This window comes from Anolis carolinensis, chromosome 2 (assembly GCF_035594765.1).
Source record: "Anolis carolinensis isolate JA03-04 chromosome 2, rAnoCar3.1.pri, whole genome shotgun sequence".
Taxonomy (NCBI): Eukaryota; Metazoa; Chordata; class Lepidosauria; order Squamata; family Dactyloidae; genus Anolis; species Anolis carolinensis.
The window spans coordinates 58,662,869-58,688,571 of record NC_085842.1 but is presented as its reverse complement, the minus strand read 5'-3'; the positions used below and the strand labels follow the sequence as shown (position 1 = coordinate 58,688,571).

The window sequence follows — 25,703 nt, the reverse complement described above, 5'->3', positions numbered from 1 at the left end:
ACCACAGAATAATCAGGGAAGTATAGACACAGCTGTTAAAACCTCGTAAGACACACAGTCCAAAAGTAAGTTTAGTTGTGATTCCTTGACCTTCACTGTCAACGAGAGAGGAGAGATTTGGGGAGTGTGGTGGAGCTGTCAGAGTGCAGGCATATTCTCCTGCTTCACCAACATACCTACAAAAATAATACTTGGAAAAAATAATTAATATCAAACCCAGAGAACTTTCTCATGATAACAATCCCATCAGTTTAGAAACCATTTGTATGAGAGACTGCATTCTATATTTCATTAAAGCCATAACCCAGTGTTATTTCTGTCAGCCTACAATTGAGAGAGAAATTGCTGAACAGGATAACGTGTCTTTCAATTTTATGTTTTATCGGTGCAGCCTACCTCTGAGGTTTTGGGTCAACATTCTGAAGAACCCCCAGTTCGTCTTTGATATTGACAAAACTGACCACATAGATGCCTGTCTTTCAGTAATAGCCCAGGCCTTTATTGATGCCTGTTCCATCTCAGATCTGCAGTTGGGAAAGGTATGTAGCTTCCAAAAAGTTGATTGTTATGTTAGTTCTTCTCCAGAAGCATTATTGCCTAGAACATGACTTTGACTGTATACTTTTGATGTTCTGTCCCTTGGTGGAAATGGTGTTATGAATAACCCTGTCATCATTGTTGTTGTTTCATGTAGGTTTGCACAGAAATGTGCAAAATGAGAGTTATAATATGATACTTTTAAAATGAACTGATATTTATCTTTATATCATCAATATGGCAGTCAGTTTTCAGTGCAGTAGTGCTGGTGACTGAAATGGTCAATAACAAACAAGCCCCATTCATGTTGCTCAGATAAATCCAAGTATTTCTGAATGAATAGCTCTTGCATTAGTTGGACCAACTAAAGCTAACACTATGTTACCCAGAGTTGCTATTCTCTGTGTGAGGATACCCTTGAAAAAATGTCCCAGAACTCCATCTGGTGCAAAATGCAACATGGATCTTGACTTTTACAATGTCAACAGCTAGGCTCTTCTCATTGGCTGCCCTTAGGCTCTGAAAATCCCTTCTTGGGAGACCAGAAGGACTTCTCTTTGTACTTCTTTTTTCAGGAGACAAAGACTTTTACATTCTAAGAGACTTGAGAACTAAGTGAATAGGATACTGTACTTAATTTTAGTATTTGATTATATTGTTTTTAAACGGTTTGTTTCTTGTTCATTGTGTGTTTTAGATTGTTTTTAATGTTATTCATAGCTTAACTCCATCTTCCTGTTGGTATTCCATATACATTTAACTGTATTGTCTTTGTTTTACTTTGTAAGGCTGGATCTACACTGCCCTATATCCCAGGATCTGATCCCAGATTATCTGCTTTGAATTGGAATGTATGAGTCTACACTGCCAGATAATCAGGGATAAACAGATAATCTGGGATCAGATCCTGGGATAAAGGGCAGTGTAGATCCAGCCTAAGGCCCCCTTCTTCACCGTCATATGAAATCCAGATTATCTGCTTTGAACTGGATTTTATGGCAATGTAGAGTCATATAATCCAGTTCAAAGTGGATAATGTGGATAATCTGGATTATATGGCAGTATAGAAGGACCCTTACGCTGGATCTAAACTGCCTTTTATACCAGGATCTGATCCCAGATTATCTGTTTATCCCGGATTATCTGGCAGTGTAGACTCATATAATCCAGTTCAAAGCAGATAATCTGGGATCAGATCCTAGGATATATAGGGCAGTGTAGATCCAGCCTTACAAAGTTAAAAAAAAAAAAGAATCCTTGAGTCCCAGTTCTGGGAAAAATGGGATATAAATAAAGGGTAGTGGTGATGAGTGATGATGATGATGATGATGATGATGATGATGATGATGATGATTACACTTTAAATAATGGCCACAGTCAAATGACATGCTAAACCAGGGAAGTGTGAGGACCCTGGCTAGTGTTATATCTTAACAAGTAGCGTAATAGTGAATACTTATAATGGAAGCAGTAAGAACACTCTTGCCATTTTTCCATATTTAGTTCATGATCTCTAAAATGTAAATGTTTTCCCCTCTTCAGTTTGCCATTTTTCCAGATAAACTACAGAGCAAAATATGAAATAGACACTATATTACATCTTTAATTTGTTGGGAAACAAACAAACCTAAGAAGGGGAAAGAGTTGCATTCAGAAGACACAATAAGCAAATGATGGAATGAAGCACTGTAGTTCATTCATTGGTGTCTCCTTTTGGCATGAGCAATTGAGAGGCAGGCTGAAACACATTTTTCACAGGGGCCCTTATAGATCTTTAGTTAGCCAAATCCCCTTCCCTAGAAAAGCCAGTTTGTGAAAAGCAGTAGGCATGATATTTAAGGTTTGTTGCCATTTTTTTAGCGTGAGCTTGAAATATTTCATCATTTTCTAGTTTGAAAAAACAACAGTCAAAGGGTGATTTCAGGTTGAAAGGTTGATTTAAAATTATTTCCACTCTTCTGAAATAAAAGTTATTGCAGTTTGCAATGTAACTGTTTCCAAATTGGCTTTTTCATGGCAGGTTCTTTTGAGAGGGCAGGAATGTGTTTCTCTTATGATTAATATTTTATGCGTGCTTCACAGTTCTAAAGGCACTTTAAGAGCAATAGCCCCATTTTTAAAGGAGGATCAGCTGTTTTCCACCCACAAATATAACCTTTCCTGAAAGATAAGGCAGAGGCAATCTTCTGGGGAATAATAGCTATCATATCCATTCTAATTCTCTTTGTTCAGGCAAGTGGAAGGACAGATGGAGGGTTACATTCTCCGCTTTTGTTCTAGATATTAGAAATTGTGTTCTAATGGAGTCCATAAAGGTTCCTGATGCCAAGAAGCCTAATGCTGAATTGTGGGATGAATGAATGCTACAATAATTAATTATAGCAAAGTCTATTTGACATTGTTCTATGTTTTAACCACAACTGGACCATTTTGTGTACTACTATATTACCATGAATTGCATTTGAAAGGTTCATTCTAAATGTATCTATTATTACTCAGCTGGAATGTTTTGTCTTTGGGTATTCAAGAGCTTGTACCCATCTTCCTGAAGACACTACATTATGAATTTTCACTGAATTTTAAGAACTTAAGATTCATCTTGGGCATATTAGTAGTTCATAGAATCTCTTCTAGAAAGGAATCAAGAGTTTATATTCTTAATCGTGCTCCCTTTATCCTATTTTCAGGACTCAAAATTCTCTCGGTGGCTAAACAGATTATGTAGAGATAATTAATCATGATAGTAATTACTGTATTATTGTTGTTGTTTTCTGAATTATAAGGCAGACTGCTTCTGCCTTGTATTTCAGGAAAGGTTATATTTGTTAGTGGAAAACAGCTGATCCTCCTTTAAAAATTGGGCGTAAAGGTCTTCATTGTTTGAGGTATTCCAGTATAGACCAGGTTTGGCTGAGAATTCCTTCTAAAAATTACTACCTTCAACCCAGATAAGAATAGGAAAGCTTCAGGCTAAACCGCTTTGATTGCTGATAAATTCTGATGTTGCTCAGTTAACCAGTTCCAGAAAGATGAGGAAAACAGAATAGTGTGCTGAAGTTAGGATGGAAGGCAAATGCAAATGTGTTACAGAACTCCATGTAAATGATATTTCTGGATGAAGATCATGGACTATTTAGTACACACCTTCTTCTGTTCCTCCATAAAAGCTCCTGGAACAAGAGTAGGTTCAGGACAATCTCAGTCTCCAAACAAGAAAGGCATGTGTGTGTTTTATTGTCCGTATGGCTTTGCTGCGTTTGGTGTTGACATCTGAAACTTCCCAGCATCAATAAGTTTCATTAGGGAATGTTGTAAATTATACCTCGCTCAGGGCTGGCACATAGTTTGCATGACTCAGAGCCACCAAGTGGAGAGGTTTCTGTGCAGCGCTGCCACTGAGCATCTGACTCCTTGTTTGAAAGTGCTGGGAACCCCTCCTCAGAAGAGATTCATATCGGGTGAAGTTCTAATGAGAGGTGTCACTCTTGCCAGTGCTTAGGTTTCTGCAGATTTTTTTTTCATTCTGTTACGAAATGCCTTTTTTAAAAACTTGTCAGGCTATAAGTTAGGACAGGGTAGGTCAGTTGGGGTCAGACAGCAGATGGAAATGTTTTCAGGAATACAATTGCACAAAAGAAAGCATTGTTGAATAAGTGGGGGAAGTAAATCCATCGCATCAAAATAAAATTGCATGTGTACACAGTATGTCATTACTTGTGCGGGCCCATTCTTCTTCTTTTCCCTTGATTTAAAGACCACTGACTTGAGTGGAATCCCTCGGAGGGCTTATTCAGAGGTTCCTAGACAGACAAGTGAAAGTTGGCCGCCTTTAAAAAAAATCTCAACAATTGAAAGTAGCACTGGATTGAACTCAGTTATTCTAACCACAGGTTTTACATGGGCAATTTCACTTGAAAACTGCCAGTTCTTACTGGAGTAATGTGAATGTTCCATTTCTCTATCTTCTCCTCCTCCATCGGCAGTCAACTCCTCCTTAAAGTGCAGTGGTTCTCAACCTGTGGGTCCTCAGGTGTTTTGGCCTACAACTCCCAGAAATCCCAGCCAGTTTACTAGCTATTGGGATTTCTGGGAGTTGAAGGTCAAAATATCTGGGGACCCACTGGTTGATAACCACTGTTATATTGTGACCATTATTATCTGTATAAATCAGAGATAGAATCTCCTTATTTTTGCCCAAGGACTGCATTCCGTGGTAACCAACTTTGCAGGAGCTAGACACAGAAGATGAGTGGGAGTCCTAGCAAAAAGGAGGAAGGCGCAAAGGCTCCACTGGGAAAAGCCATCCCACACACAAAATGTTAATTCACTTCCAGAAGTGAGATTCACATATATCCATTCTCGCACATTCCCCCACGGGTGCATTCACATGTGTCATTGTTCACGCTTGTTCTTCCTGTGAATTTTAATGTTTTCTCTCTGGATTTTTCTTTCTAGGACTCTCCTACGAATAAACTATTATATGCCAAGGAAATTCCTGAATATAGAAAAATAGTTCAGAAGTATTACAAACAGATCCGTGACATGCCACCTCTCAGTGAACAGGAAATGAATGCACACCTAGCAGAGGAGTCTAGGGTAAGAAAAGAGCTCTTCTAGTGTGTTATTATCCAGATTTCTCTGGACCACAAATAGTAGTAATTTATGATAGCAACAATAGAATCATAGAGTTGGAAGAGACCTCGTGAGCCATCCAGTCCAACCCCCTGCCAAGAAGCAGGAAAATCGCATTCAAAGCACCCCTGACAGATTCCAGAATATGAGAACAACGGTTTTTAGTTTCATTAAAATTGTAAATTATTAAATTGAAATGTGTTATACAACATATTTTTAAGTTCCCTATCTTCAGCAATGAGGGCAACTGTGGAGCCCTTCATATGTTTTTCAACTGCAACTCACAATTAGTCAAACTGGCTAGAACTAATGAAAAAATGAAGTCCAATAGTATATAGAGGACATGCAGTTCCCATCCTGTTCTATATCCATAAAATGCTAAGGGATACTGTTAAAATAAAATGAGGAATCAAAGTATTGTGTGCATTAGCCAAACCATGTATAAATCAATCAAGTGATTGACCTTGGTTACAATAGACTTTCATTTTCTCCCACAACTCGGAAGTTATATATGTCACATATTAATTAACTATCTTCAAAGGGAACCAGTTGAAATATGCTGATGTTGGCTTGCAGTGCAATCAAATCCAAGTACCATTTTAGTGCAATTGATTTCTGTCAAATAGAATGGATATCGCTCAGTGTCTGTTGATTAATATTCTTCCCACTTTTTCCCCTTTATAAAGAAATATCGGAATGAGTTTAACACCAATGTTGCCATGACTGAAATTTACAAATATGCCAAGAGATACCGCAATCAGGTAAGCACCTTCTTTTGTCTGTTAGGCTGAGTCAGTTTTCACCATTGACCATAGATTCACATGACCTTGGGCTGATGTGGGTTGAATGTAACTAGGCTGTATTTTTTGTGGAGGAGGAAAGAGTCATGGGAGGTTTCATCCTGTGCTCATTGCACTGGTGCTTTGTCAGAAATCCAGATCCTGGGTTTTGGCTTATTTCACTGCATGATATTTTAAGTCACTGATGCCCAGTAACCAAAAGCTTTTGTTAAGTCTGCCATGTGTGTACACCAGGCATGGGCAAACTTGGGCCCTCCAGGTGTTTTGGACTTCAACTCCCACAATTCCTGACAGCCTCAGGCCCCTTCCTTTCCCCCTCAGCTGCTTAAGCTTAAGCGGCTGAGGGGGAAAAGGAAAGGACCCGAGGCTGTTAGGAATGGTGAGAGTTGAAGTCCAAAACACCTGGACGGCCCAAGTTTGCCCATGCCTGGTTTAGACCCTGAAAAATACAGATTCCTATGCTAAAATGTAATATTCAAATGACCACTTCACAAATTAAGCCCATGTACCTTCAGCTATGTTTCAGCAAACGGAGCTCTGAAATCTATTAATGGCATCTAATAATTATTCCAGTATATCTTTTGCCCTAGAACAAAGAAGGGCACACCATCCAAACCTAAGTCAGATTCCTATGAGTTTGTGATGTGCCTTTGGGATTTTAAACATCTGATCCAGATGCTGAAAATGCTTTTCCATTTTTAAGAGCTTTTTTTCTAACATACCTGTTTTAGCTCTCCCACCCCATATGTGCACAAAAGAGGGGGGTTTTCCCCCCCAGATGTGAGGGGCTTTTTTTTCCCTGTCTCGTTCCAAAATCCATATTGGTGCATGACTTTTTTATTACACCAGCAGCTATGTTTGAGCTTTCAGAGATCTCCAGATCTCTCCGTCAGGCCAGATTACAAAAGACAGTCTGGCACAGAAAGTTTTTAAAGGACAATGAAAAAAATAACTTCTATGTAGTTAAAGTAGTTCTTAAAGTTTCATCACCCCTACTCCTACTCCATTTCCACTCAGTTTTCATTTATATATTCCAGGCATTCAGAGCAAACCTTTAAAAATATAATCAGAACAGTATCCAAAATCAGAATAATGCCAATTAAATTTGATGGTATTTTTATTCACTGAAAACACACACAACTGTGCATCTGAGCAGATTTGCTCATAATTTTAGAGCACTGATATCTGAACACAGCTGTTGTTGCTTTCCTATTTGAAAAAATGCCATCTACTAGGGTGCAGGACAATGTTGGGCAGCATATTATTTTCAGTTGCTATAAAATATGTCTTCACATCTTTATCTATCTCTCACTTGAGCCCTAAGGGTGACAATGTTGCCAAATGACATTATCATATTAAGAATATATTATCACATTAAGAATATATGTTTATTCATGTCTACTAAGTGCCACTGATTCACTTTTGTAGCAATTTTAATGATATTTTAGTAATAGGATTTCAAGATCTCCTTCCCAAATAATAGCCATTTTGAAACCAGTTTAAAACACATATCAGTAACTAAAAACAATAGTACAACAATCAAGTAAAATAAATGGTTAAAACGTAACATACACTAAAACATAGAATGACCAAGCAAATGGAGGTAATAATACAGTTATTATTACAGTTATAGTACTGCACTATCAGAATGCAAGGATCTCAAACCAGTTTCTGTCTAAAATGCATCTTCAATTCCTTACTTCCTCAGATCGTGAGTGCGTTGGACTCTAATCCCACAACGCGGCGTACACAGCTGCAGCACAAATTTGAGCAAGTGATTGCACTTATGGAAGACAACATATATGAGTGCTGCAGCGAAGCATAGGTGGCAAGCTGGACTTATTTCTTCTCCCATGTCTAGAAGTGACCTTCTCTAAAGTGCACTGTCTTTTGAGAAACACCCTTTCAAAGTAGCTGTGTGTCAATATGTATTCTATTGTATGTATATGGTGACTAAGAAACCAACTTGATAGTGAGTTTGGCCAGTCTCCGTGAGCCACCAGGTAAAGTGAAGGTTGCCCACCCAACAGCCTTGCGTCCTTTATGTGATCCGCACTGCATGGCACCCATGACGTATTTGGTCTTTAAGACAGGGGCACAATAACTGGACCGCCAAATGTAGTCATTTCTTCTGAAGAGCTCTGACTCCTATTCAGAATGGCGGTCTTTTCCTTCATTCATTCTCCCAGAGAGACTGCTGGAAAGCAGATATCAGGATATGGAAATAATGCTGAGGTGGTTAAGAGAAAAGCAGAAGCACCTCGGGGAACAATGAATGGGGTTTCAAAAGGCCCTCGGAGCAACAGCGGAGCTCCCTCAAACAGTGCCCCTCTTTCTTCTGTGTACTTTAAATATCAGGGAACCCATTTACTGTACACAGTCTGCTGCATTAGATGTATTTTGTGCCTTTTATTTTTGTACTGTACATGTTAAACATAACCACACCTTCATCCGAGGTTGGAAAAAGAAGTGGGAACCCACAGACAATGTACTTGCTTCCTAAGTAGTCATGACATGTGAAAGCACTTTACCCCCACGACGGAAATGGCTGTTACCTTGCTGGAGGGATCGTTATTGTATAGCAGACAATGTCGGCAAAAGAACAAATCGGCGCAGCTGTTCCCACTTCCCAAAGCTTCCCAGATGTGTGTGCAGACTGAATTGCACTCAACGAATTCCCCTCTCAATGCTCATCTGGCTCGGGAATAGTTTTCCCTCGAAAGAAAATATATATATACATGACAAGGGTCAAGGGATGCACTTCCTTCCCTTTGTTCTGCCCCCCACTACTTTAGAGGGAATCTACAGAGCTGAACTCTTGGCTCAGCGTAAATCCACAGCTGGCTTAATGCAAGACCATGGGGTTTCACTGAAGCTAAAAGAGAAAAGTGTTTATCCCTGCTTTAGTTTCTATCACAAGGTAACATTCCTTAGTGCCATATTCTGTAATCCCAAAAATACGTATTATTTATCCCCATATAATGTCCCTTAACTGTTCTCTGTCTGCCTTTACACTGACTACACTATAGGAAGCATTATCTCTCTGCTGTGAGGAGGAAACTCAGTGTTCTTATCTCCCTCTCTTGGAATTCCTCTTCAGCATTTTAGGCAGCAGACTGAAGCCAATGGCTGTCCAGGACAGGAAAACCCAAACTTATTGAGGGCAATGGGGGCAGCTAATGCTGCCGACGATGCCAAGTTCATAAACTGCCAAATAATGCTTAAGAATCCTACACTACCTCACCAAAGGCAAGGTCTGAAGGGGAATTTGCCATGGTTTAGGAGGCTAAGATTTGATCACTTGGGTGGGAATTGGAACAGTTCAATTTCTTTTCAGTCGAAATTTGGTTGTTATAAGTGGTTATATTTGTCAGGTATATCTTTCAGAAATGTGTAGTGTAGTAAATTATAGGGGGAACTGATCTGTCATAATTAATTTTATATATCGGTATATGAAAAGTACAAATTTTATCAAAGGAAAAAAAATAAAGAGGAATATAAAACATGAAAAAGGAACTGCAAAAGGTAGAGGAACTCGCTGAGAAAGTGTTGTTTGCTGAGAAAGTGGCTGCAGAAAAAAAACTTTTAAGAATGTAGCTGGGCTACATTTAACTTTGAAGAGTGTTTTTTTTTTCTTTAAAACTCTTTATTTTTTTTTAACTGTGAAGAGCTGCCAGTTACACATGTGCTTGCAGAGGGTCGAATCAAGAATGTATAAAGAAAGCCTCCTGGACTTCCAGTTCAGAAGAAGATGGAGATGAAGGTATACAGTGATTAGTTGTCTGAACAGACCCTAGATCAAAGAGATTTGCTCTTTTCTATCCTGAGAGTATATGTGTATATGTTCCAAGTGATGAGCTTGGCACATGGGTGTTACAGCATATGCTTTATTATTTAATTCTTTGTCCAAATATTTGCTACAACCATTGAAAAGAAACGTCTACAAACCTGAAACCCTATTCCACTGTAATATATTTTTATCCTTGTCAAGTTATTTGTGGGTGCATTTTTCCTTACCTGCTGTTTAATGGAAGTGGTTGAATCTTTGCCGGGGGGGGGGGGGGATATCTTTGTAATAAAACAAGATTATCACATTTTTGTGGGGATGTGTTTCTTCAAAACATTTGAAAATTGAAAGTAAATTAGTGCACAGTTTGTTCAGCTGTATATGCTCTTCAAGTGCCCTAGCCCAGGGCTTGACAGACTTCATTCTCAGCAAGATCGACACTGTTTTTTGCTGAAATGCTGAGATCACCAATAAGAGCCAGGTGCAAAAGCCATATACGCAAGCACAATAAAACTCGAAGGATTTATTTTAATACCAGAATTAAACCTACCTTTGACCAAAAAAAATCCACATCTGGACGTAAGACATATCCTGTTCCTTAAATTCTGAGGTGCTTTTTTCCCATATAAACATCACTAAAAGAGGGTGCATCTTAGACTCAAGGATGATTATATAATATATATTCTTTTTCTGTTGGTACAGAAATTATTGTGCATTTTACAATCAAAGGTGTCTTAGCATTAAAAATACAGTAATGTGGTTTGGAGACGGAGGGAAGAAGAGTTATTTTTGTGCTGTCATTATTAACTGGCAAGTCAGAAATCCTTTCTGATCTTCACAAGTCTCCCATGTCCCAATGAACCTTCTACACAACACAAGCCTTGCCTATCCGTGTCGAAACTCTTTTACCTCCAGGTTGGGGGAAAGCCCACAAGGGATAAGCTAGTTTCTAAACTGGATGGGATATATTCACACACTCCTCTCCTGAGTAGAACAGCAGAAGGTGAGGACTTCTGGAGGGCCACAAGTTTGACACCACTGACTTTGACCATCCTGGAAAAACCTAAAAGAAGCACCACCACCTCTACTTTCTCCACTTCTGGCCTTCTTGAACAGGAAAATGATGCTTGTGGTCAGGGATAGATGGCTCCCAGAGTCGACTTTCCCTTCTCTGCAGAATGACCCTCAACTTACCTACAGGTCATGTCAAAATCCATAATTTGGCCCCCAAACCTGCCCTTGACTTCTACATGAGCCCGAATACAATACTCATTATAGTATGAGTATTATAGATGAGTATGTACAGTACCTCTCCTTGCCTGCCTCCCTATTTCAGTAATGGCAGCAGAAGTGTCATTCAGAGGGCAGAGCTGCTACTGCCATATTGGAGAGCAGGCAAACACTTGTGCTGCCACTGCCGACCTTGCTGGGTTTTCATTTCTTCTGTGAGCACCCACTTGGAAGAACATACTCCATTGTTCAGTACATCTACATTACTTAATGACATGCTTGCCATCACTTTTTGCTTTTGGAGCTTCATTGGTCCTGCAAGGACTTCACTTTCAGAGCATAAGAAAATACTTTGATCTTCAGTGTAACCAGAATAGAAAGTTAAACTCATTTATACATCTCTTTGTTCCCGGTTTCCAGCTTTGTAACTCACTGCTTTTGGAGTTCTATTTTCTTTCTGCAATCTAAATCTCGGCAAGTTTCAATAGCACATTGATATCAATCTCTTCCCTTTGTGACCAATCAACAGTCTTTTCCCTAGGAATGAATTTGCCACAGCTTTCTTTTCCCCAGCCTGATCCTATTTAACTACCAACTAAGGCCTCCCACAGCACTCCATCCATGTTATCAAAACAAGAAACTGAAGAATGATTGTTGGTAAATCCTCCTTTGTTGTGTAGACATTGTATAGAGTACTCACTGGCCACAAACCCACACACCTAATGAATGACAATCTCTACAATTGATTGAAGTCAGTACTACCATGGGCAATTTAAATGCCACTGAGGCTGAATCAGCAAGGAAGAATGACGTTCTAGACCTCCCACAACTGCCAAAATCCATCACGAAAGCAGACTGGGGTTCAAAGGAAAGAGTAAAGAATTGTGTTTTTTTTCCTATGGCAATTAAAGCTCCCAGTTGAATTGCAGCTTTCACTGGCTTTATGGAAAGGCATCCATCTCCACATGCGTTACTATGGCTCATTAACTGACTCTCATAGACTCTGAAATGGGAACATTTTCTCAGAGATGCAAAAGTTCTGTGATGACTCAATACACTGTGATAGTGACCAGATGTAAAGGTAGGCTGGGTGCCTATCTATAATAATGATATAGAACATGATACTGAAATGGCATACATTGGAAACGACGAGCCAAACGTGTTGGAGTTCACACTTTTACACAATAATTGATACAGACTGGGTCTTATCTTCCTTTGTCACTGATCATGCAGGTCTAAAACTATTTGGCAGCTTGTGATCCCTGTATTTTATCAGTTTTAAACTTACCTATTTATGCAGTGCTTTTGACACGAAATAAACTGACCATGCTAAGATGGATGTTAGCTGCTCAAATATTCAAACTCCTCCTTAGTTGTACCGCACAGGAAATAATATTCTTTTTCAATGATTGATCCTTGTAAAAAACAAATGAGTGGAGGAACAACTGAAGTGGAGCTTGCTGGCCCACTTCCTGACTGCTTGTCCAAAAATACATCTACACTCAAATATGTAAGCTCAGATGTGCTCCTCGAAAGGTAGGGATCATTTATATGGTAACCTCTTTCCTACAGCTCCAAGCAGATTGAATCCTGGACCATGTAGAAATTAGAGAAGAGCAAGATCTCTCCTTCCCTCTGTCTCATACATACACACGCACACCTAACACCCTAAAGCACCTATTTCTGCCAACATAAACATGCTGAAATTGCTGCAATAGAAAGGAAGAAGATATAGATTCTCAATACAACTGGCCTGTGTTGATTCACCTACATAACATGTCAATATTTTCACACTTGAAAATGCTAACAGCTGGCTAAGATTCTGAAGAGGTTACAGAGATCATCTCCGGTTGCTGTTATTACATTATAACTGCCGAAGGAGAATACAATCCTCAGTCCAATTAAACCTGCATCAACCAGGAAGCTGAGCCAGCTTGCAGTCAGAGAAAACAATTTCACTCAGCACTTGCTTGAACTCTGGCTGGAGCAAAGCACAGTCCGTCTGCAAGGACGGCATTTATATTTAACAATGACAGCTATTGGCTCAGAACCCATAGCTGAAAAAGGGTGTCTGTCTTCCCATTCCATCCCATTTTTAGCCCCTTCCCAAAGGAGTGTTTTTTTTTTTTGTCTCAGCAAAACATGGATTCAAATCCCATCTTTTTGTGCAATGCTAACTAGATGCCCTTAAATCACCCACATAACTTGATTTCATGTAATTTCATGTCTCCTCCAAACAACTCTGAGCAATATTCACAGCAAAGCAGATGCTTGGTGATCCACTTTTTCCTCTTGCAAAAGCTTTATGAGAACTATAGCATCACCATCCTGTTTCCATCATGTTTGTCTACTGCTTTTCTAAACAATGTGCTGAAAGTAACTTACAACCAGAAATGGCTATACAGAATATGAATGCATATCAATACATCAATAATACAGTAACCACAGAACCAAAATATCTTAAAGGCTTCAGATGCTGTCTGATCTTGAAAGTTAAGCAGGAACATCCTAGGTTAGTATTTGAATGGGAGACCACCAACAAATAGCTGGTGCTATATTTCAGAGGAATGCAAAACCTGTGCATTCCTTGCTGAAGGAATTCATTCCCTGTGAAATTCATGAGATCACCATAACTGCTGGCGATCTCATAACAACTGGAGATTCATGTTTCAGGATTTGAACAAACTAATATCACACACACACCACAACCAAAGAGTTTCCAAAATATTGCAGGTTAAGGAACTTGTGAGTAGTTGTGGCAGAAAAGGTCTCTCTAGCTGCCTGTTCTCCATTCCATTCAATCAGGGTTCTAAGAAGCTGCAAAGATGATTTTTAAGGGCTGACATCGTTCAACGTAACTGCAACAGTGGAGGTCTATTATAATTACATTGATGATGCTGGATTTCAGTCTGGATTGATTACAAAACGCACTCAGACTTCCAAATTTGCTGGCATTAGGGACAAAGCATCTTCACAAAAGTGAAAAATCACAAATAATAAAGTTGCTATTTTTAAACTTGAGACCATACCTTTCTAGGAATCTCTAGGACCTCCAGCATGACGATGGTCAATTTCCAGCAGAAGCTGATCATATAGCTGTACTGGAGGACTTAGAGATCTCTAGAGAGAACATTTAATCAAATCCACACCCTGGACTCTCCACAGATATATATTTTTCCTTTCCTTGCCTAGTTTATCCATGCCACACAGCCTCTGAGGATGCCTGCCATAGATGTGGGCAAAACGTCAGGAGAGAATACTTCTGGAACATGGCCACACAGCCCAAAAGACATACAACAACCCTGTGATCCCGGCCATGAAAGCGTTCGACAACACATAGATACCTCGATAGTTTCCACATTCTGTTCTTTCCCCCTTTTTGAAAAGGGTAATGATGTCTGCTGGGATTTTCTCGGTCTCCCACACTTTATCTATGAGCTGGTGGAGTTGTTCTGTCAGCTCAGGTCCACCCTCTTTAAAGATTTCAGCAGGGATCCCATCAGGTCCACTGGCTTTGTTGTTTTTTAGTTGGTTGATGGCTTTGCTGACTTCCTCCAAACTAGATGGTGTTGCAAGCTCATCCCTGGTTTATTGTTGCAGGATTTGCAAGAGAACTTTTTCGGCCACATTGGCGCTGCAGTTAAGGAGGTTGTGGTAGTGCTCTTTCCAATGTAGTGCACTTGGTATTTAATCCTTCAGAAGTTTGGTTCCATGTGATGAGTGTAGAGAGTGTATGTCATGATTTCTTGGTCCTTAAATTACCTTTGTGGCATTAAAGAATCCCCACGATCCTTGAGTGTTTTTTGGAGAAGAGCTCGTTTGGAGGACTCTTGAAGGGCTTAGGTGTTCATTTTTCACCTTTTCCTTCTGTGTTTGGGGGCAATCTTGATGACCATTGTGGATTGGATTAACCCACAGTCTGTCCAGCAGTCATCAGTACCTGTCATGGCTCTCGTGAGGAGCACATCTCAGCGGTCTCTGGCACATACAATTACATAGTCGAAGAGTTACCAATGTTTTGACCGGAGGTGCTTCCATGATACCTTAAGTTGGTTTTTCTGATGGAAGAGAGTGTTTGTGATAACAAGGTTGTGTTTTGCACATTTGATGAGAAGCAGGATGCTATTCAGGTTGGTGTTTCCAACCCCATTTTTTCCTATGGTCTCTGGCCACAGGATGAAGTCTTGTCCGACTCTTGCATTAAAATCCCCCAGGAGGATATCTCTAATATGATGGTATCCAGCTGACAGTAAAAACTTTCCCTTGATATCTTCATCAGCATCTAGTATTGGTGCATAGGCACTTACGATGATTGCCTGCTGGTTTTTGGCAGGGTTTATTCGGAAGGTTGAGAGTTAGTCGTTAATGCCGATGGGTGCTTCGGACAAATGCTTCACCAGGTTATTTCTGATAGCAAAGCCAACTCAGTGTATTCTTCATTCTCCCTCAGGCAGTCCCTTCCAGAAGAAGGTATAGCCTCCTTTTTCTTCCTTCAGCTGTCCCTCTCCTGCTCTCCGGATCTCCTGAAGTGCTGCTATGCTGATATTAAAGTGCCTCAGCTCCCTTGCAATAATAGCACTCCAGTGTTCAGGGCATTTGCTGTCTGAGTTGTCCAATAATGGCCGTACGTTCCAAGTTCCAAAGTTCATTTTGTCACTACAGTGCTTGTATCTCAGACTGGACATTAAATAATGTGTGCAACAGACTATCTGAAAGATACGAACCTGTTTGAGTTGTAAGATCAACAAGGAAATATTTCTCTTGGCCCCATCACCATCACATACTTGATTGTTGAGGACATGAGAAAAAGGGCCTTCTCAGTTGAAAAATATATCTGTTGAAGGATTTGGATATAGCCTACAAGAATAGAGTTGGAGCTACAGTTCCACCCCCATATCCACAGGAGATGCATTCCTGAATTTACCATGTAAACAGGAATGTAGTCAATTGCAAAATAATGACTTCTGCTGGATGTTCCCTCTATAATTTGGTGATGTGACTCTACAGTAACTTCTGGTTGAAGCATACCATAAAATTGCCTAGAAGACCTAACAAATCCCCAGAGAGGACATATTTCATTAGGTATGTGGGTTTAACTGTAGGTATCAGTACTGTGGGCATGAGAGGTAGTACTATATAGCCTTCCCACATTAAGTTTAGTTGTGTCCAACTCTGGGGGTTGCAGCTCATCTCCATTTCTAAGCCGAAGAGCTGGCATTGACCATAGACGCCTCCTAGGTCATGTGGCCAGCATGACTGCATGGAGCACCATTACCTTCCCGCTGGATTGATCTACTATTGATCTACTCAAATTTGCATGTTTTCAAACTGCTGGGTTGGCAGAAGCTGGGGCTAATAGCAGGAGCTCACGCTGCTCCCTGGATTCAAACTGCCAATCTTTCCATCAGCAACTTCCACAGCTCAACAGTTTAACCCACTGTGCCACCGGGGGCTCCTCCTGCGGTGCTAGTGTTAATAAAAGATTAAGCATGGGAAAAATGTGGACAGTTTTCTCAGGTGCCAGCATCAATGCTTTGCGTGTCAAGAGGGAGGGCCCCTCTCCCTACATTTGTGGAAGGAGTGCTCCACAGAGTCTCTTCCTCTAGTAACATCCCAATTTTAATCTCCATATATTTTCTGTTCAACTCTGCATTTTCCTAAATGTGATCAAGGCTTCTGTTGGAAAGTTTAAACTGGCATTATTTTTAAAAAGAAAATATTGCATTTCCATGCTTATCATTTTTAATGTATGGCCTTACATCTATAACGGACTACTCATGCAAACATGTCTCTGTCGCAACCAAGGGGTGATCATGATGATACTAATCAGCCCCAACATTTTCCCCCAGAAACAAAAACTGACCCTCGGCCCCCCAGACTGTGTGTATGCATAAACACGCACTACATTGAATGACTCAATTGCATGTCTGGATTGTTTTAATTAACTGTTTAGAAACTAACACATAGCTTCGGAAGTTGTGGCAGTCAGACACCATCCTCAGCTGCTAAAGGAAATGAATGCGGCTGCCCTTGTAGAACAACCCTTGATTGAATTTTGTTAATTAGTCCCATGTTATCCTTTCCTTAGGACTGGAAGATTGCCACACACTTTCAGCTTAGCTCTATTTCACCCAATTGGCATTTATCATTGTTCTAATTAACAAGGGCAAGGAAAGATTGAATGCATCACAGCTGGGGCCTCGTTCAGGTCTCAAGAAAGCTTTTAGCAGGAATGAAGAATCTAGGACAAAAGGAAAAGGCTTCAATTTGTATGGCAAAGGTGCAAGGTCCTGCAAAATGACACCGACTTGGGTATAAAGTGCCGCATGAGCCTTTCACCTTAGTTTACCAAACTGGGGTCACGCCTTTGGGCAATCAGCCATCCTGGAAAAATTTACATGTAGGGCTTTGTCACACCAGCCTGTTTTCTCACAGTAATCACATTGCTTAAGCAAAATGAACCGTAAGAGTATGGAAACATTCACGCCTTCTCTTTAGTAGTGCTATAGTGTCACTTCAGAGATGCAATACCCGCAAATAGGTCTTTTGCACTGCCTCGCTTGATCTCACCATGCTTCCTGTGTCTGTTTTATATGTAGCACATGTGCAAAGTTTTAAAAAATGAAAAGCACTATTTTGATGCTTCTCATAAACAAATGGCACTCCACAATCATTGTTGCATGCTGTCAACCCACCACAGCAGCTCAATCGCACAACTACAGCAAAATAAAAATTAAAAATTAAAATTAAATTAAACCTGAGAAATGGATTCTCCCATCAATGAAAAGATTTTATTCAATACTAAAAGAAATGCAATACAGCAACAGGAGAGTCACTTCATTCTGTGATAAGAAAAAATCAGTCACTAAACTTAGGTCCCTTCCACAAAGCTGTATAAAATCCCAGTTGGACTGGATTATATCACAGTGTGGACTAAGATAATCCAGTTCAAAGAAAATATTGTGGTTTATCTGCCTTGATATTCCGGGTGATATAGCTGTGTGGAAGGGCCCTTAGCTAGTGCAATCATACAACAAAGCTATCTTGTGATAAAGTTCTCAGACCAGTGGTTCCCAATCTTCCTAATGCTGTGACCCTTTAATACAGGTCCTCAAGTTGTGGTGATTCCCAAGCATAAAATTATTTTTGTTGTGACTTCATAACTGTTATTTTACTGCTGTTATGAATCATAATGTAAATATCTGATATGCAGAATGTATTTTCATTCACTGGACCAAATTTGGCACAAATACGCAATACACCCAAATTAGAATACTGGTGGGGTTGGGAGGAGATTGATTTTGTCATTTTGGAGTTGTAGTAGCTGGGATTTATAGTTAACCTACAATCAAAGAGCATTCTGAACTGCACCAACAATGGAATTGAAACTTGGCATACAGAACTCCCATGACCAACAGAAAATACTGGAAGGGCTTGGTGTGCATTGACCTTGGTTTTTGGAGTTGTAGTTCACCTACATCCAGAGAGCACTGTGGACTCAAACAATGATGGATCTGGACCAAACTTGGCACGAATACTCAATATGTACAAATGTGAACACTGGTGAAGTTTGGGGAAAATAGACCTTGACATTTGGGAGTTGTAATTGCTGGGATTTATAGTTTATCTACAATCAAGGAGCCCCTTGAACACCACTAATAATATAATTGGGCCAAACTTTCCACACAGAACTCCTGTGACCAACAGAAAATACTGGAGGGATTTGGGTTCCTAAGATCATCAGAAATATGTGTTTTCTGATGGTCTTCAGCGACCCCTCTGAAACCCCCCTCGCAACCCCCCCCCCCCAGGGAGTCCTGACCCCTAAGTTGAGAAACACTGTCTTAGACTAACAATTCTTTAAGCCTCCTTTAGAACAAACCTTTGTAGCTCAAGGTACCTTCTCATCCTGACTGTCTCCATTCACCTCATCAGATAATGGTTTTGTATAGGAACAAACACACAATAAATGTACATCATTAAATTATTCCATCAGTTTCAATTAGCAAATCAGACTGTTTATTACCAGCATAACACTGGAAATAAGAGTTCAGTCTTTTGCAACCTATAATAATCAATTTAACTCTAATGGGCCCTTCCACACAGTCATATAACCCAAAATATGAAGGCAGAAAATCCCACAATATCTGCTTTGAACTGGGTTATCTGAGTCCACACTGCCATATATTCCAGGTCAAAGCAGATAATGTGGGATTTTATTTAGGTGTGTGAAAGGGACCTCAATCAGTCAGATTTTAATATAGGGACACATTAGAGTGAATGTTCTCAACATGGAGGAATTATTGAACTAATTTTCAGGTCTCGGAGAACCTCTGAGTAAAAATTATGTCTGCAGCTCCAAAAAAATGTTTTTCTTCCTATGATTCCAGAGATGCCAGATGGAGAAACCCAGAGAGTGTTATCGTTATTAGCTTTTATAAAGCTAGAGGCTCATATTGCCAACCTGAGTGGACATTTGGCCACTTTGCTTGTGGATTTTGCATTCTGTGCAATTTATTTATAGTCTTCTGCTTTTTTCTTTTTCTTTTTTTTAGATGGAGGGAAACCAGTCTGCTAGACTTCATCAAGAGTTGTTCCCTTTATGACAAGGTTCTCAACAGCCTATGCTTGTAAGCTTGTGTGCCTACAAAGTGGTTCCTACATTTTAATACACTGCAAATTCACATCCGTTGAAATGGAGTTCTCATGCTGTCATAATACAGTAATTATGCAAACAAATGGTCTAGCATTTCCTGTTTTAATTTGCAGCGTTGGGAGTAGGTTTTATACTTCATACTTCTCATGCAGGAAACCGGGTTCTGCCTAACGTTCCCCATCCTGTCAAGTGTAGACGCTGTTGAGAAGCAGCTCCCAATCACAATAAAAAATCCCTTAAAGCACTAAGCAAGACAAACAGATGGGCGTCCTTCATTTGGCATCCAAGATTTTACCGTTGCTGGATTTTGCTTTGGGTTTTTTGCTCACAGCTTTTGGTTTCTCTTCTTTAGCATCTGTTGAAAAGATTGAGAGTAGGAAGCACGGAGAGAGGAGAGAAGCGCAGATGAAGCACTGACTTTTGTTTACAGCAGAAGCAGCACCATCTGAGGCTATTTAATCTCACCCACCCACCTGCCACTTTTTAGCCAGTAGGCCTAATTTGTCTATCAAAACCATAAAACACTGACACAGAGCTAGACTGGCCTCCAGCAGTTTAGCTGCATCGTCTTTCTTCCAGAATTGAGAAGGAAAATGGGCCATCAGATCCGGCATAGCCAAGTCCCAATCTCTGAATAATTCAATACAGGAGCCTGATGAAAGGCCAGTGCAATCACCCTGCGATAACACTGTGGGTTATACACACCCTGTATCTTCCTGGCAGGGTCGGAGAGATAGATGCATGGGATGAGAAGGCTTCGGTCAGAAGCTAATCTTCTGCCTAGACTATCAGGCTGAGACACTGGCCAATAACATGCTTTATTGACTGTGACCAATTTAACATACGATATATATTTGAGTATAAGCCGACCCGAATATAAACTGAGGCACTTGATTTTACTACAAAGAAACTGGGAAAACTTATTGACTCGAGCATAAGACGAGGATGGGAAATGCAGCAGCTACTGGTAAATTTCAAAAATAAAAATAGATACCAATAAAACTACATTAATGGAGGCACGAATAGGTTAAATGTTTTGGAATATTTACATAAAAACTGTAATTTAAGATAATAATAAGACTTTAGTAAGAGAAGACTGTCCAACTCTGATTACAGTAGAGTCTCACTTATCCAAGCTAAACAGGCCGGCAGAAGCTTGGATAAGCGAATATCTTGGATAATAAGGAGAGGTTAAGGAAAAACCTATTAAACATCAAATTAGGTTATGATTTTACAAATTAAGTACCAAAACATCATGTTATACAACAAATTTGACAGAAAAAGTAGTTCAATACGCAGTAATGTTATGTTGTAATTACTGTATTTACGAATTTAGCACCAAAATATCATAATATATTGAAAACATTGACTACAAAAATGGCTTGGATAATCCAGAAACTTGGATAAGCGAGGCTTGGATAAGTGAGACTCTACTGTACCTATATACTCAAGTATAAGCTGACCCAAATATAAGTCGGCCAAGACCCTCTCTCGAGTATAAGCTGAGGGGGGCTTTTTCAGCCCTAAGTAGTAGATGTTTGAACTTTAAATGAGCTACCCAAACCTGTTTCCCAAGATAGGTTCTACACACTGAATAACATCTTGGAAGTCCAGACTGAAACACACAATGGATTCACTATTCATTGACATGTAAACTACTAGGTACCACTGTACTCAGGACTATATTAAAATGGTAGTACATACTGTAATGTCATTGTCCACATCTATCAGTGTGCAAACAGATTTTTCCAGAGATGCAACATCCACAATTCTCTGGGGATGAATCCATTTCCAGAAAGGTTGATCAGAATTTCCAAGGGAAAGCAAGGATTGCATATTTATCAGCTGTGTATTCTCTTTGGTATGATGCGGGTTGTGCTATTATCCTTTGAAGTCAAAGTAAACCGAAGGCATTTACCCTCATTTTGCCATACGGGTGGCAACTTGGCAGCACTGAAGGGATACCTTCTGTTGTCTGCAGTCAATTTCACAGATAAGCTGGAAGGTTAATGCCAGAATTATTCATCTGAGGATAAATTACAAGCAAGAACAATAGACAAGGATGAGTACTTCTGTGACTGCACTGACGACATACAACATTTGGAGCTTGTTAAATGAGTTAACACACTGAGAATTCCCACTTCTTTAAAACATAGCAAGTTCCTACTCCTTAAGATTGTGAAAATCAAAGGTCAGAAACCGGCAGTTTTAAAAGCTTTGGGCAGCATTGAAGTGCTCTGTGCAGGTGGTGCCCTTACCCAGGCATAGCACAAATACTTCTAAAAGGAGCAGTAAATTAGGGAAGACTGGTTCAGACCATTATCTTGATCTAATTTAGCAGATGTACATTGTATTAAAATTGATTTGCATGGAAAGGAAAAGCCACACCAGTTGCATGCCATGTATCACCTATTCCTATTCGACAGCACTCTGAGATGTAAATATTTATGTATTTATGCAGAATCATTTATAGTCCCTGTCACAATTCCCCTCATGATGACGGGAAGAGTAGCCAAGATGCTTCCCGACTGACCGGGGAATGGATCTCAGTCAATCGCAGCATTTGCTGCCTGGTAAATGGGGATTCAGGGACTTTAATGGTCCCTCCATAGGATCTAAATTATGGGCTATACAGGTACCATGTATATATAACATTCTTAAGTGTGTATAAGAGTCTCCAGGTTATACATATGTAATGTGATACAGGATTCTGGCCTTATTCTTGTATGAACTTATGCACATATGCTGGCATGTATGCATGTATGTGTGTGTATGTATTTAGTATCCTGCCTTTCTCCTATCAAAGGACTAAAAGTGGTTTACTAATATATTTTGAAGGGGAATAAGAATCATAGAGTTGGAAAGGGCCATCGATATCACTCAAGGTCCATGCTGCTGCTCAACACAGGAATTCCAGATAGAGCATCCTCAGCAGGTAGCTGTCCAGCCTCTTTTTGAAGATATCAGGAGAATGAGACTCCCACCACCTAGATTGTTTCCATTGTTTTAATAGGTCTCTTCTAATGTTCAATTGAAATCCAGTGGACTCTGGAGTCCATGATATGCGAGAAGAGCAAACCACAGACAAGCTACTACAATGCAGCCTGAGCCCTGCCGCATGCACCATGGAGGAACTTCTGATAGCAACAGCAGAGGCACTCCCACGTGGCCAGCTACTAGTCAAAGGACATTTAGTATAATGCCAAGTTTTTAACTTGGTTTGTCTTTTCAAATACAACTGTATCCTCGCTTTGCTTATGACACGATAAATAAATATTGAAATCCAGTCTTACATTCTGGGATAGAAGAGAACAAACCTTGCTCCCTCCTCTCTGTGAAAGCCATTGAAGTATTTAAAGAGTGAAATTGTGTTATCCCTCAGTCTTCTCTTCACCAAGCTAAACATGATTGACTGCCTTGTGTATTTCATTCTCCTTACCTCTTATCACCCTTGTTGCCCTTCTCTGAAACCATTATAGTCTGTATCCTTCTTAAAATGAGTTCCCTGCCTGCAATTGAACGCAGTACTCCAGATGAGGCCTGGCCAGTGCAGAATATAGTGGGGCTATTACTTCCCTAGCCTTGGAAAAGGCAGTTCTATTCATGCGGGTTAAAGGGTTATTTGCTTTCTTTGTTTTCCCCCAATGCAGAGATAAAATAGGCATTATCCAAGACATTCTGTTGCGTGAGGGAAATGCTAAGATGTCACCCACACATTCTGTGTAAGAATCTAACTTGTTTCGCAGTTGGATCTTCTTTTAGTGCATGAGGGCAGCCAGCGAGTCTCTTGGGGGAGGGCGAGAAGAGGGCAGCATCTGTCCCCCTGCATGTTTACCGCCTGAGGCAGCTACCACACTCTGCCTTGGGCTGGCCCTGGGAGATAAGCGGTGAGAAAAGCCTAACTTGCCAAATATCCACATGTCAGGCTCCTCTCCTGGGATGTGGGGAGGTGACAACCCTACCAAGTAACCGCTGTTACAATTTATTCTGGTTTAAAGGTGGCAGCTAGAACAAGTCCCTGAAGAGTTGTCTTTTATTCCTGAAACCTCTCATTATCCCTGCTCTACCTCGCCCAGCCTCCTGCCTGGAAAAGCACTGGCAAAGTCGAGGCAGCCCCGCTGCCACCTGTTCCCAATCAGGCTGGCAGATGACTTGAAGGAGAATAATTAGCAGCTGCCTCCGCAGCCCCTTCAATTAAGATGCTAATCGGAAGCATTAAGAGGAGCACGGAGGTAAACCCATGAAGGCCCCATGCTCTGAAAGGAAAAGTTGCATTATTCATTTTTAATAATAACAATAATAAAGACTAATTGTGTTAAAGTAGGCAAGGATATGCTGACTTGAGTCACTCAGATGCAAGATGAGCCTGCTCACCAAAAAGGAAGGAAGATGGATCCAAAGCCATTGGTTTCCTTCATCTTGTTGTTATTACCCCAGCAGAACTGCTCTGCCTACACTTGTCAGAAGGTATGCCGTGCCCTCCAACATTTCACAGATGAAAAATGGAACATTACAAGTAGCATCAGAGGCTTTATCCAGTATCCACCAGGCGCCCCCGGTGGCACAGTGGGTTAAACCCTTATGCCGGCAGGACTGATGACTTGAAGGTTCGGTTGCTGACCTGAAGGTTTCAGGTTCAAATCTAACCTGGGGAGAGCGCAGATGAGCTTCCTCTATCAGATCCAGCTCAATGCAGGGACATGATAGAAGCCTCCCACAAGGATGGTAAAAACATTTTTTTAAAAAAACATCCAGGCATCCCCTGGGCAACGTCCTTGCAGACGGCCAATTCTCTCACATCAGAAGCAACTTGCAGTTTCTCAAGTCGCTCCTGGCATGAAAAAAATTGCAGAATAAATGCTGTTTGACATCACATGAACTGCCATGGCACAATGCTATGGAATTCTAGGATTTGTAGTTTAGGAAGACATTTACTCTTCTCTGACAGCTCTGGTGTTGCAACAATCTACAAATCCGAGCAATAAATCAGATGGAGCTACTACAATTAAAATTGTGTTAAGCTGTTGTAATTCTGTGGTGTGGATGGTATCAGAGTCTGGCCTTGAAGGCAATAATTATTAATGAGGAAGAATGCCCAATTTAAGAGAAGCCTCAGCTCTTTGCTTTTGCCTAAACCTACTGGGAAGGGCAAGAGTCCTTTCTTTTCACTCTTTTGTACTTTGAACACAGTTTGCAGCAATTAGAGTTAGCTGAGGAGGAAGGTGAAAGGTGAGAGGAGGAAAAAGAAACTTACTTTGAAAGCAGCTGGAAAATTGGGATGACAAAGGGTTAATTGGAGCTCTTCCTGATAAATGGGGACAGTTGGAGAGTATGGTATAGCTCTCTCCAGCACAGGATGGCAAAATTGCAGGGAGGAAACTTCTGCTTGTTAAATGCCCATCTGTCATTCAGCTGTTAAAAACAGCGTAAGGTATTTGTTGGGAGAAAATGTTAACTCTGCACTCTTCCCATTTATGCTGTTTTTTGAACTACTACTCCCAGAGTACAAGAACCAACATCTCTAGTAAAAATGCTCAGTAGAACACTCAGAATGCTCTACTTAACAAGTTATAGCTCCACAACTGCAACCAGCCCAAGTTCCATATACATATTAATACTGGCAGTGACTACTGGAAAACTAAGATTGGTGCTTCACTCAATTGCTAGAGCACAGTGACATTTCAAAACTGTTCTTCAGAATTTCAAAGTCCAATTCCGCAAAACTCTCTTGAACATACAGGCAGCCAACATACAGTCATCTCATGACAAAGAACCGATACAGTGTCGCTGTTGTATGCCTTCAAGTTGGTTCCAACTCATCCCAGTCCTAAGACAAACCTATCACAGGGTGTTCTCGGCCAGATTTATTCAGAGGAGGATCCTTTGCCTTCCTCTGGGGCTCAGAGTATGTGACTTGCTCATGTTATTGTGTTAATTCTGAGGCCTGGAATCAAACTTTCCAAAAGACAAAATCAGATGCAGACAGATAGAAGGCAAAATAAGAGGCATTGTTCTCAAAGGCCAGAGAGGATGTCAGTGGAATAAGCACTCTAATGAACTG

At 40.4% G+C, this 25,703-nt stretch overlaps 1 protein-coding gene across 1 annotated transcript in view; it reads left to right on the top strand.

Annotated features, from left to right (window-relative positions):
• The window catches only part of plxnd1 (plexin D1), a 223,506-nt gene extending 212,978 nt beyond the window's left edge, over positions 1-10,528 (top strand). Inside the window, exons 33-36 of the mRNA XM_062969773.1 lie at positions 392-539; positions 4,993-5,133; positions 5,856-5,930; positions 7,678-10,528. Coding sequence (XP_062825843.1) covers positions 392-539; positions 4,993-5,133; positions 5,856-5,930; positions 7,678-7,794 — 481 coding nt within the window. The 3' untranslated portion in view covers positions 7,795-10,528. The remainder of the gene's footprint in view (positions 1-391; positions 540-4,992; positions 5,134-5,855; positions 5,931-7,677) is intronic.
• The last annotated feature ends 15,175 nt before the right edge of the window (positions 10,529-25,703 follow it).